At 46.7% G+C, this 12,350-nt stretch overlaps 1 protein-coding gene across 1 annotated transcript in view; it reads right to left on the bottom strand.

Moving 5' to 3' along the window:
* Positions 1-2,247: 2,247 nt before the first annotated feature.
* Positions 2,248-12,350, bottom strand: part of EHD4 (EH domain containing 4) — a 66,802-nt gene continuing 56,699 nt past the window's right edge. The window contains exons 5-6 of the mRNA XM_039888442.1: positions 10,012-10,176; positions 2,248-4,713 (exon numbers count right to left, since the gene is read on the bottom strand). Coding sequence (XP_039744376.1) covers positions 4,177-4,713; positions 10,012-10,176 — 702 coding nt within the window. The 3' untranslated portion in view covers positions 2,248-4,176. The remainder of the gene's footprint in view (positions 4,714-10,011; positions 10,177-12,350) is intronic.

The following is a 12,350-nucleotide window of genomic DNA, read 5'->3' as shown; positions in this document are numbered from 1 at the left end:
ATATACTCTAACTGGCTTAAACCAATTAGGACCCACCCTGGAGTGAGGGTCGATCTCACCCAAACTTTGTAATTCAGATTAGGGTTGGTAAGTGGGGAGTGCTCTGCAAAAGAAATTCCTGGTCTGGATCGTCAGAAGGGTAGATGGGTGCCAGTGGGAAAAACCCAGATGTCGGCTATGGGTGGTCTACACCTGTGAGGTGTGTCAAGAGGCAGGAGCAGTGCTAGCCAGTTAGGGCTCCACCCTGGCTCTACTGCACCTTCAAGTGCATGAAGAGAGAACAATGTGCCCAGTGATGCACAGTTCTAGCCTCTGAAGGGCCCTTCTCCATGGTCACTTCGTCTTGGCTTCCAGTCACTCTTAGGGCTTCAGCCTCCATCAGGGCCTGCTCCCAGACCTGGCCTCTGCCCCAGCGGATGGAGCCGTTTTTCTTCTAATGGAGCTCCAATTTGGGAATGTCCCACTCGGAGAGAACACAAAAAGTCGGAGGTCACAGGGATGGTGTACAGAGGGGCACCCCACCCCCTAACACCTCTGCCTTGTTTCAGGATAGATGTCAGGGATCCCACTTCACTCCTGAGACAGCTACATGCAGTCCCTGGACAACCAGAGCCAGTAGAGTGATTTTTTCAGAAGTTTATTGATCAATAGACTGTGTCTTTTTTTTTGACACTTCTAAACAAACTTACAAAAAAAATAGAAGCACTGTGTATTAACTGCATTGGCTAATTGACATATAACCTGATACACTCTTAATTAGGCTGTTTACCTGAATAAACTCAGTGGTTATCTGTCCTAAGGTTGTTTTTTTGTCACATTCCATGGAGGAAATTGACAGTGCCTCTGTTAAGTGCTCTGTTTATCTTCAAGGCGATTCGTCTGGGGTATTATTGCTCTGGGAGTAATGAAGGAGTATATTTGTGCAAAGGGAAAAGGTGCAGGTGCTGGCTGTCAGGCATGACTCTGGTGGCTAAGCCCCACCCTGGGCAGTGGACCCCAGTACAGGACATTCTCAGTGTGTTGGAGAGGCAGCTCCTTAGGAGATGCGGGGCACCAGAAGGGACTGTGGTCCGGGATGGTAGGGCCAGGGCTGGGGCCAGGGCTCTGCTGAGGCCTCTCCTGCAGGCTGGTAAGGAGGGGGACGGGTTTGGGGGTAAAGTAGGCATCATTTTGCTTCTCCTCACACGCTCTCTGACCCACCTGGACACCCAGTCCCATGATACAGAATAAGAATTCAATTCTTCAAGGCCTAACATCCTGTGGGAGGAAGCATAGCCCCAAGTCCAAAGACGCCATTGCTGCATAAGGACGAGTGTTCCAAAGAGAACCCAGTCCAGCCCTGGAGAAGCAAAAGCCAACTGAATGACCCCTCCCCAAGGAAGTGACCCCGCCCTCTGTCATGCAAGTGTGCAAGAAAAAAACCGACGTGTAAGGCTGGGCCGGAGCATGAGGCCGAAGCAGGTTAGACATCTACAGGTGGCCAGGAGCTGGTGAGTTTCGGCAGGTCTTAGATGGGTTTAAGAAGGTCTCATTAGCAGGCTTACAACTGGGAAGTCAACTTTGGGAGGAGTAGGCCGAAGTTTTCATTTTCTTCCCCTGAACTCAACATTGCAGAAGGTTGTGTTATGTATCATGTGCTGTGTAAATGAGATTCAAGATTCTTAGGTTTTCTTCTGTGGAATCATGGAGAACATGGGGATAGTTTCTCAGTGCTAGTTTACCGACTTCCACCCTCCCACCCATTTGTAAACACTCTGGGGAGGGGGTACTTTTAAAATCAGGGTGGCGTGGGAAGGGCAATAAGGTCAAGGCAAACAGATCTTAGAAGACTGCTCTTCTGCCATCCTGATGGGTGGGGGTGGGAATAATGGGTAATTTGGATAGAGTCAAGGAACTTTGTGTGGGTCCCCGGAAGATATGGGTTTTCACTTGGCCACCATCCATAATACTTTCCAGTGTTTTTCTTTCCAATCAACTCCGATGACTTCATGTTGTAAAAGAAAATATTACGAAAAATGGACATGAGATTTCTTTTTTTTTCTCAGTAAGGAAAGGATCCAGCTGTCAGATGTTATCCCGCCTGAGGGCATGGGGGAGGGGAGTAGGGATCATAATGGCGGACATTTCCTTCCACCTGGAAACCAGAAATCTGTTGGTCTTCTAAAACAGTTTTCCTGTATGTCTTTACATGGACAAAACATGCCCATAGTTACATACTTACGCGTTGACAAGTGTCAAAAATAATACTCATGTGACATATGTGTATATATTTATCTTTATATATGTATGATAATCAAGCAGAGTTAAAGAAAAAAGATATTTCTGAAGGGAAAATCAGCTAACTTTGGCATATCCAAATCTATGGGCAAATGAACTCTCTCTTTTGTCTCAATTTTGCCTTTTGGTGGATTCCACTGTGTTTATACTCTTAGGAAGTCCTACGCATTCACAGAACTATCTGCTCATATTACAGTACTGGAATTATAAACGTCTCTTTTCTTTGTGTCTAATTTAAAAGGGCTCATTAAGACTAAAAACCATATTCTGCATTTACTTCTCTTAAAACTAAATTATTTAGAAAGTTAGCTAGGGAGTGTGAGGGCTGGCATCTGGATATATGCTTTTCTAAGGTAAAAAATTTCTCTTAAGTCTGCAGTTCTGACCCTGATGTCAAAGGTGTCAAGAGAAAAAAAAAGTGTTTTTTGAAAAGCTCAGGTGGGACTGTTCTGATTTTGTTGATTTCTGGTGCTGGCAGGGCCCCATGTCATGCAACCATCACTATTTCATGTCTGTCTTCTTCTATTGCATAACTAATGGTGAAAGGCACTGCATCCCGGAGCTGGAGCCCACATAGCAGGGAGGGTGGCAGTGAGCATTAACCACCTCCACCTGACGCAGACATCTGAGTGCGTGGTCCAGAGGGGTTGACATGGGGGACCTGGGAGAGAACCAGGGAGCCGATGTACAGGGATGTGCCCATACCTCATGACAGGCAGTCATGATATGAACCACAAAGCCTTTCAAAGAAAAGGTTTTATATGAAAGTTTCCATCCTGTTTCTGTATAAAGGCTTTTATCCTGAAGAAAAAAAAGTGGACTATTTTATAGTAAAAATGCCTATTTTTAAAAAATAAAAAGTGTCTAAACTAGTTGACTATTCTTTTCTATCTGATAGCGTAGGGCAGGCTGGCCTCTCATTCCCCTTTGTGTCCATAGGCCCAGGACGCTGCATGCACCAAGATATGTTTTTGCTGAGTTTAAGTTCTGCCATCGACCGAGGAGCCTTGGGGACATGTAACCACACTAAACTGATGACTGGGGAGAACCACCCCTTTTCCTTACTGTAGTTTAAGTACGATAAATAGACTTTGCTATAAATTTTTGGATAGACCAGTAAGAAAAGCTACTTTTTAGACTTCAGCATGATTTAAACACTGGAAATCTTACCAGGGGATTAATAAAGGTTATACATTCAAATTCCTAACCAAATACAACTTTGCTGGGAAGGCCAGTCAGTGGGGTGCTGGGACAGACGCTCTCTTTGGCCTGGCTGCCTCTTCTGCTCGGCTAGAGTCTGCAGAAGGGACGGGGCGCACACAGACACTGTCCATCCTTCTTTCAAACCTTGGGCAACAGCTGCCTTCTCTTTGGTAGACAGTTTGGAGAGAAAAGAAACCCTCTCTGCTCTATTTTTTTTTTCCACTCTAAATATAGCAGGAAACAAAATAAATAAGATCATCTTTGCTCCCTCCCGGTGCCCTCTGAGGGACAGACAGGTTCATAATGATGAGTGGTCCAGGGAAGCCCAGCAGACTCATGCTCCAGCAGTGCCCCTAGCTCACACTCTGTGCTCCTGGGACTCCACCAAGCCCACCTCCACACCTGTGTCTCTCTAGGCTTCTGAGTACTCTTTGGTCAATTTCTCTTCAACCCTACAATCTCTTTATCTACTCCCTCCCCCCAATATTTTAATAGAAACTCAGGGAATTTTAGAGGTGAAAGGACCATATCTAGTGTCCAGTGTCTGCCCTCCCCATTCTACAGATGAGGAAACTGAGGCGCAGAGAAGGCAGTGCCTTGCCCAGGGTCACTCAGTGAGTCAGTGGCAGCATGGGTCTCAGGCTCAGGTCCCCCGATTCCCACCCCATACTGCCTGCCCTGTGGGAGGCCTGCCCCTCAGTCAGCCTTCTGCAGGGACTTCCTGTGAGAGGGGGGTACGAGGTGCGGGGGTAGGTTGTTGGGCAGCTCGTAGCCGTCCAGCTTGATCTTGATGAGGTGTTTGGCCAGGGCAAACTCCTCCTCGTCCAGCATGCCGTCGCAGTCACAGTCGGCCAGTTTCCAGATCTTGCCCAGGACGCTGTTGGGCAGCTTTGAGGTCACCATCTCCTTCTTGGCGTTGACGCCCGATATCTTGCCATTGACAGGAGACAAGGTGTAAAAGAGCTCGTCATAGACGGGCTTGTCTTTGGCCACAACCCATTCCTCCTCGTCGGCGCCCTCCTTGGCGCCCTCCCCGTAGCCCTGGTTGAAGGGGCCCTCAGCAGTGCCATCGAAGGCACCACCCTGCACGATCTGCGTGGGCATGCTCAGCTCCTCCTGGCTGATGAGGCTCATCAGGGATGAGATCTTGCTGGTCAGCATGTTATCCACAGCCTCGATCAGCTTGGGCTTCAGCGAGTGGAATTTGGTGAAGTCATAGTTCTCAAGCTGTTCCTGTAGAAGGAGAAACCACATACTTGGTCACATGCCTCTCTTCAGGAAGCAAACAGGGAGAGGGATGGCTGAGGAAGCGAATGCTCCCTTAGAGCAGACATTCCACCCCCGTGGGCTGTTCGGGGCTCTCTTTGGTGGGGTCCCCATATCTGAACTCAACAGAGACAAGAGTGGCTTTTGGAACAAGAAACAAGATGCAATGTTTTGCTGTAGCTAACGTCTGCTGGAGGCCATATGAATGACAGCGATCTTCTAGGGCATTGAGACAAACTCCCTTCGTCTTGCCTTTTTCTTTTCTTTTTTTTAGTGCTCTAGAGATTTCGTATTTTATCTTTTAAAGTGATTTTACGACACATCTCAGTCTTCAAAACAATGCTGGGAGTAAGGAAGGACAGGCATTAATAACTGTGTTTTACACAGAGGACATGAGTGTCCTGGTAGAGTCTAGACTAGAGCCTATGCCTCTTGCCTCTTGACTAGTCCTCCTTGTGCTGGAACACAAAGCTGTGACAGAGGGACTTATTTAGGTAAAATAATTATTTAAGAACGCTGTTTTGGGATCAGTTTTTTAAAGTGTAATTTCGAGTACAAATAAGTAAAAGTTGAAACTGGTAAGGGAGTGGAGTAGGAAGGAGGAAGGTGAGAATAAATCCAGCCAATAGGGCTGAGTGTACTCGTCAGGTCAGTGCAGGTCTCTGTCCCAGGAGAACTGGCTATCAGCAGATGGAGCAGCAGAAGCACAGGCTCCAGAGAGACAAGGCAATTTCCGGGCCACGACAGGAGCCTACCATAGATGCCACAGAGGCTCTGTAAATGGCTCTGTAGAAATAGTTCTTTCTTCCCTTGGTTCTCCTAGGTTACTCATCCATCATCCATCATCCATTCATCCATCCATCCATCCATCCATCCATCCATCCATCCATCCATCCATCCAACATTTATTGGCCATTTGTTATGTGCCAGGCCCTATTCTGGGGCCTGGGAATATAAACAGAAAAAGCCACAGTCTGGACCCTCAGGTGGTTTATGTTGTAACTGAGGAAGGACACTATAGTTTTCTAGTTACTATCTACTTTCAAAAAGGGCTTGACTTAGCGTATAGTGAAAACGGTAATGGAAACTGAAGTCATTAGAAAGCGAAAAGCCAAGTAATTAAAAGGAAGAGAAAGGGAATCATCACATCGGGCAACTAAGGTGAGAAGAAGCATTGCTCCTCAGCTGCCCCAGTCAAGGTGGGGATTACACCCCTCATTGTCTGAAGGAAGAAACCGCCTATTCATCTAAAAGACAAACTTTCTCTGGCCCTGAATTGTGAGATTACCTGGGGCTTTTTATGAGGGGCCTCAAAGATCTAGGAAAAACAACTTCAACAGCTGTTTTGTCAAATAAAAGCAGAAAATGCCTGGTATGGCAGTTTTTATATGGACTTTAAGTGAGGTATTTCTGCTAGGAAAATTCTAGAGAGCCAGGTATACAATTTTTGAGAGATAAAGCAGAGAGACTCTTGAGGAAAAGAAGTTTCACTTACCCCTCAGATATGACTTTTCAGGCAGAAATAATGTGACAGGCAGTTAGAAAAAATTAAAAGTTTGTGCTATTATAAATGTATTTTTATTGTAAAAATGTTGGGAAAAAACTGGTAAATAAAAATAAAAATTTAAATTACTTATCATCTCATTACGCAAAAATAACCTGCTAATATTTTGGGGCATACATTTCTAGCCATTTTTATACACACACACACACACACACACACACACACACACACACACACACACAAACTGAAACAAGACCACACGCACGGTTTAACAACTGCATTTTAAAGAAATAATGTATTATATCTTTCCACGTTATTAACTTTTATACCTTATTTTTTGTTTTTAGTGACTTTCCCAAATTATTTTTTTGCAAAGACTGTATTCACTGAAATCTCTGTTCCTTAATTTGTGTTCAGCTAGTGTTTTGACAGAGATGTCTTCGAATGTCAGAACTAAAACAAAAACCAAACTCTAAGACCAAAGAACAAACAAAAAACCCACTTCCCCATCTTTGTAGAATTGCTCTGTTCTAGGGCAGTTCTTCCATACTTGGCCAGGCTTGCACTGAACCTGGGAATCATCCTCATATGCAACCTATTCTTAATAGCTACACAATACTGAATTTATAGCTGGGCCATTCATCATTTACCCTGTCCCATGCAGTTGGATATTTAGGTTATTTCCAATGGAGAATTAAAATTGTGGTCTGTAGGGTATACTGTCAGCGCAGCTATTCTATGCTATTATTTGGAAATGGAGCCCTGAGCTTTAGATGGTGGAAGGGACAAAGTTGAATGCTGAACAGCCTGATATATCTCTACAGAGGCACCTCCAGCACCCTTCTCAGTAGTAAACTCTGCAGCTATCACATTTCATTGGGCTGAGATTACACCCAGTGTTCAGTCTGCACTCGGCTTAGAGCAGCGGGGCAGTGCAGGTTTCTAAAACGCATTCTGGCTAGCGTGTCCTCCATCCTCATTGACAGACCACAGTCACCTGCATTCCACCCTAACATCAGCACCAAACAATGCTGCTAACTCTTTGGGCTCCTGCTGCCAACTTCTCAGTCAGCCAAAGGGACTGAGACTAGAAAGCCCAGGGGGAGGAGAGCAGGCAGCCTACACAAAAATCTGAGTGCTGCTGGGATAAACAAGTCTGGATTCCCCTGGGTGCACAAACACCTACCCCATTTCCTCATGAATGAGCCTGAGCTCTGAGCACACACAGAGCCTCTGTGTCTGGCCAAGTGGACGAATGAAGGGCGGTGCCCACCCCAAATTTTCACCCTCTGAATCAGGGGGACGTGGATTCAGATCGCAAACCTCTGGGAAGCTGGGAAGGGAAAATGGCCACATATTTGCAGGAAGCAGCAGCAGCAGCAGCAGCCATTCCTACCCCGAAAGGTACATAGGAAATAAATCCTATACTCCCATCCTTGTGGTACCTCCCCGTCCCCGGCCTGATCACGAAGTATAGGGTACGAATTAAACCACCTCCATCCCTGCCCTCCACCAGGGTAGCTCCAAAACAAATCTTTTTAATGGGACGAATATGTCCTTGGGAGTTTAAAGATTTACCCATCAACAATTGTATCCATCAAAACCACCAAGCCGGGGATCCTGGAACTGCTTTCTCCAAGACACAAAGGTCAGTTCCAGTCTCTGCAGGGCTTGCCCATTCACTCCCAGAATTCACCAGTTTTCAAATCCTCGGGGTCTGAGCAGATGGGGATGGGGATGGCTCTGCTGCCCTCTGCTGTTGAAATGCTGCCAACTCATCAGCTATGGGGACCAAATTCTCCGAGTCGGCAATAGAAGTGGCCTTGCCAGTGTTCTCCCCATTTTCCACATCAGCGTGGTAAATCAGATTCCCTCCTGAAAGGGTGCAAGGCAGACACAGGCAGCTTCACCAGGAGGTCACGGGCCTCTCTCAGCACTGGGCAAAAGCCTTCGAAATACACTCAGCTTACTGTTACAGCTAAGAGTCAGCTGGACCAGCTTGGTCCATGAGAGCGCGGAGAACAGAGATTTAAAGATTGCATCAGTGAGCTCTCTGAGTGACCCTGAGATGTGCCAAGATCACAATAAAGTCATTGCCGAGCCTTTACATTGCCAGCCCCTGTCTCAGACACAGTCAATGTGAAGTTGACCATCTGTGTTGGAGAGGATGTCAGACACTCAGCAGACTCAGGGATGACAGAGGCCCTGACCCACACCATGAAACCCCCAAAGCTTCCTGGGTGACAGCAAACTAGCTTAAAGTATTAGGTGACTGTAAACATACCTTACAGGCTCTAGGCCTGCCTCGCTCTCTGGGGAGTCCCTGGGGGTCGTGTGATCAGGGCTGTCTTCCAGTTTCCAGGGGTTTGCTCTGGTAACTGCTGGTCTATGAGCCCTGTGAGAGTCAGGGCTGGGCCTGGGTCTGAGATCCTCACTATCCTAGAGGCTGCTATAATATAAATGTGAACGGGAAAGAGGGGCTATGTAGCAAACCTGACAAGCTCAGTGACCGAGAGTACCCACACAGAACAGTCTGATCTCAAATTCCTAACTGGGCAGGTCGTGGTGGGTAGTCCTATTCTGGGCCTATAGATTCATTAATAAAAGGTTAATCTTTGCCTTAATCGAGCCCTGTCCATTGTTTTCGTGTATCTAAGATAACATACTCTTGGAATGTCAGTTAACTATCTTTTCTAGACCCCTTAGACAGGCATAACCATGCCGTCTCTATTTTCTATAAATGTGAAATGTTAACTGCCCTGTACGTACCAATGTAAAACAAGTATGTATCTCTCCGTTTTACTTTTTATCTAATCCTAGAGATTTCTCCCCTTTGCTTTCTCACCTCCTTAATCTACCACCAATGGATTTCATGTAGCCTTCCTCGTGTTTTCTCCTTTGATTCTAAATGTATAAAAAGAACTGCAAAACTCACTCTCCAGAGCATTTTCTCAATCCTTTAAGATTTTGCTTCTGGGCTGGTCCTCAGTTTTTTGGCTCAAATAAACTCTTAAAAATTTTTCTATAGGTTTGGACTTCCATTGACGTGAACATGCACCAACTTGCCGATGAACTCGTTCAACAGATATTCATTGAGTACTTGCTTCATCCCACGTGCTGGAGATAGGGCAGTGAACAGGACATGGGTCACTGGCCTCATGGACTTACAGCCTTAAGAGGGAGACCCTGAAACCAGGCCAAAAGTTGCCCAATGCCAACCTTTAAGCAACATCCTCAGTGAGGACTTCTTGCTGTATCCAGTGAAGTCTAGCTATGTCTACAGAGCCCATGCCTCTGACTAGGCCCTTGCGTCTGCACCAGCAATGCTGCCTGAGCACATAATCCCACAGCACAGGGCAGTGCCAGGCAGGGCCGGCTTGAGGAGGCTACCTGGGTGACCGCCAAGGTCACCCCCAGCTCTAATTCTCTTAAGATTCTGGGATTCCAAAAAACAGGTGGCACCTCAACCTTGTCAAAACGACCTTGAACACAGCCTGAGAGGGTCACTCATATGATTTTCTCATGTGAGCTTAACTGACTTCTTGAAATGTATCCCCTTTTGTTTAAATGTTTCAGGAGGCAGGCAACTTCTACTTTATTCACAGGAGGCTATTATCACAGACCGCCATTAGGAAGATGAATTCATTGCATTCTGCTCCATCCTAAACCATGAAACCTACATGTGTACCCAGTAACCAGCTGGGCAAGGTGGCAGTGCCTCTCCATCCCTCGCTCATGACATTGTAACGGGTGCCCAGTACCTGCATTGCCTTGACCTCCGGGAAGTCCCCTGCAGAAATCTGGTATTCTCGCTGCAGCTGAATGTAGATTTCTGGCAACCTGCTGATAAGCTCTCTCTTCTTGTTGTCCTTTCCAAAAACACTCGGCATCTCCTTCTTCAGGTAGCTGATGATGTAGGCATGTACCTGCAGGGGTATATGTCAGTGAGGATGGGCTATTTAGAAGTGCACCAGAAGGACAGACACGATGGCATCTTATATGTGTCACAACACACAATGGGCACCTACACAGAGCCATGGTCCTCGGGACAGGAGGAGGGCAAGGATCCAGTAGGGAAAGGACGGGGGACAATTACAAGCCAGGTTCTGGGTGTGTAGAATGTGAGGTACATGAGGGACTCTTAGGGAGTGCTGTCTCAGGATGGCTGAAATGGGGGACCAGAGCTTGGGAGAGAGCTGGCCTAGCTGATGGGTTTGAGAGCTGGTGACCAGAGCTGCGGGAATGGATGAGACCATCCAGGGGAAGTGAGCAGAGAAAACCCCATCATCAAGGGCCAGGAGGAGGAGGAGCCAGAATGAACTTAGGAAGTGGAATGTGGGAGATAAGGGCTGTGGGAGGACAAATTCAGGGAAGAGGTGACATCTGAGTTGAGACCTGAGTTAGGTAGGATGTGTACATGAGGGGAGGGATGTTGCAGCTGGGGGGAGGGAAGAGCATGGTTGGAGGTGTAGAGGTAACACGTTGTGGGCTGTATTTGGGGGCGGTGCCATGTATGAGGCTGCAATGCAGGCTTAGAAGAGGGGAAGTTAGGCTGTGTTTAGACTCTGCTTGGTGAGAGCTAGGAGCCAATGGAGGATTTAGAATGACTCTGCTATCCTAATACCGTGCTAATGATGGTTCTGGGAGACGAGAGAGTCAGGAATAATGCTGTGAGCTTCCTGCTTTCTGGGTGGGCTGATGATGCCTGGCTGGGGACAAGGTGGGGGCAAGTGAGGTTGCACAGGGGATCTCCCCTGGGGCTCTGTTCTAAAAAGCATCCCTGAGGAAGGGCGACTGACTTGGGGAAGTTGTATGGCCACAGTTAAGTTGTGGCTCTGAGTGGCTATCCCGTGTCTGTGTAGGGCATGAGTGGGATAAGTAGAGCCTGGGTGGGTTAATGTGGCGATTAACCAGAAGATGCAGAGAGAAAGGTCGCTGGGGCCAGTGCCCAGGAGCACCAGGAAATGAAACGAGCAGACATAAATGGCTGATCTGCACAGAAATATGTGCCTGGCGAGCAGTGAGGTGAGAATTCCACTACCTCCCCGTGGACAGTGAAGACCCTGAGATCTTTACAGGCGGCACTGAAGTATTTCTGCAAAAGGCTGGGCCCAGGCTGGACAGCAGAAGTTCCCTCCGGGAGAGGGACCCCCCAGTACATGAGGGAGAAGCCCCAGAAATCCTGATCACCTGGGGGCAGCAGGCCCAGGACTGCTACCTGAGCGGGAGTGAATCCTGCTTGGCCCATGTCACCCTATTCCTTAACATTTCCACTCTTCCAGTGATTTCCAACGTTAGCACATTAAGAAATGTTCATTACAAAAGTTCTCTTTGTGCATCTAGAATTCTACAGTGTAATTTACAAGTCATGAAAATAACTAAAATAAGAAAGGATGAAAGACAGAGCAGTGATTACAAAAATAAAATGACTATGTAGCTATGGAAAATCCTATTAAAGAAAACAGACTTCAACTGTAATCTTGTGGAAGAATGAAAATTAAATAAAAGGGGTAAGCAGATACATCCCATAGTTCAGCCGAGGGCCTCTGTGTAAGGATACACCCTGGGCACAGCCAAAAACATTTTGCTAAGACTCGGACACTAAAATAAGTACATAATGCAAATGCTGGCATGCTCAGACCAGACAACGCTAACTTTTCCATCTTTATAAAGGTCATGTTTCACATAAGCACACATTGTGCTGCCTGGCTATTGCTACAAGTATAGACTGGGAGATATGATTTTAAAGTTTTCTGTCACTAGTAAACTTGTTTATTTACTTATTTTGCAAATTAAGACAACCTATAATATTTACGTGATTCTTTGAGATAACTAGAGAAACCCAAACTTTGGGAATCATTTAGAGTGATGGGCTTTAACTGCATTCCTGAGGATATAATGAGAAGTGGTAAGACTAGTAATTTCCTTGCCTCAGATAGTAATGCCTGACCTGGTTTGGATGGGGCTGGAGGAGGGCCCTTGTAGCCTGAAGGGTTTGGCGGAGCTGCCATATTCAAATGAGGAGAACCAGCTGCTCACCAGCCACCCTTGTGTCATTTCCTGGGCCTTGGCTCTCCTGGAACATCTGGACTGCTCCCTT

This window comes from Pteropus medius, unplaced genomic scaffold (genome assembly GCF_902729225.1).
Source record: "Pteropus medius unplaced genomic scaffold, Ma_sr-lr_union100, whole genome shotgun sequence".
In the NCBI taxonomy this organism is placed as follows: Eukaryota; Metazoa; Chordata; class Mammalia; order Chiroptera; family Pteropodidae; genus Pteropus; species Pteropus medius.
The sequence above is the reverse complement of the archived record's forward strand: the minus strand, read 5'-3'. Positions and strand labels throughout refer to the sequence as shown.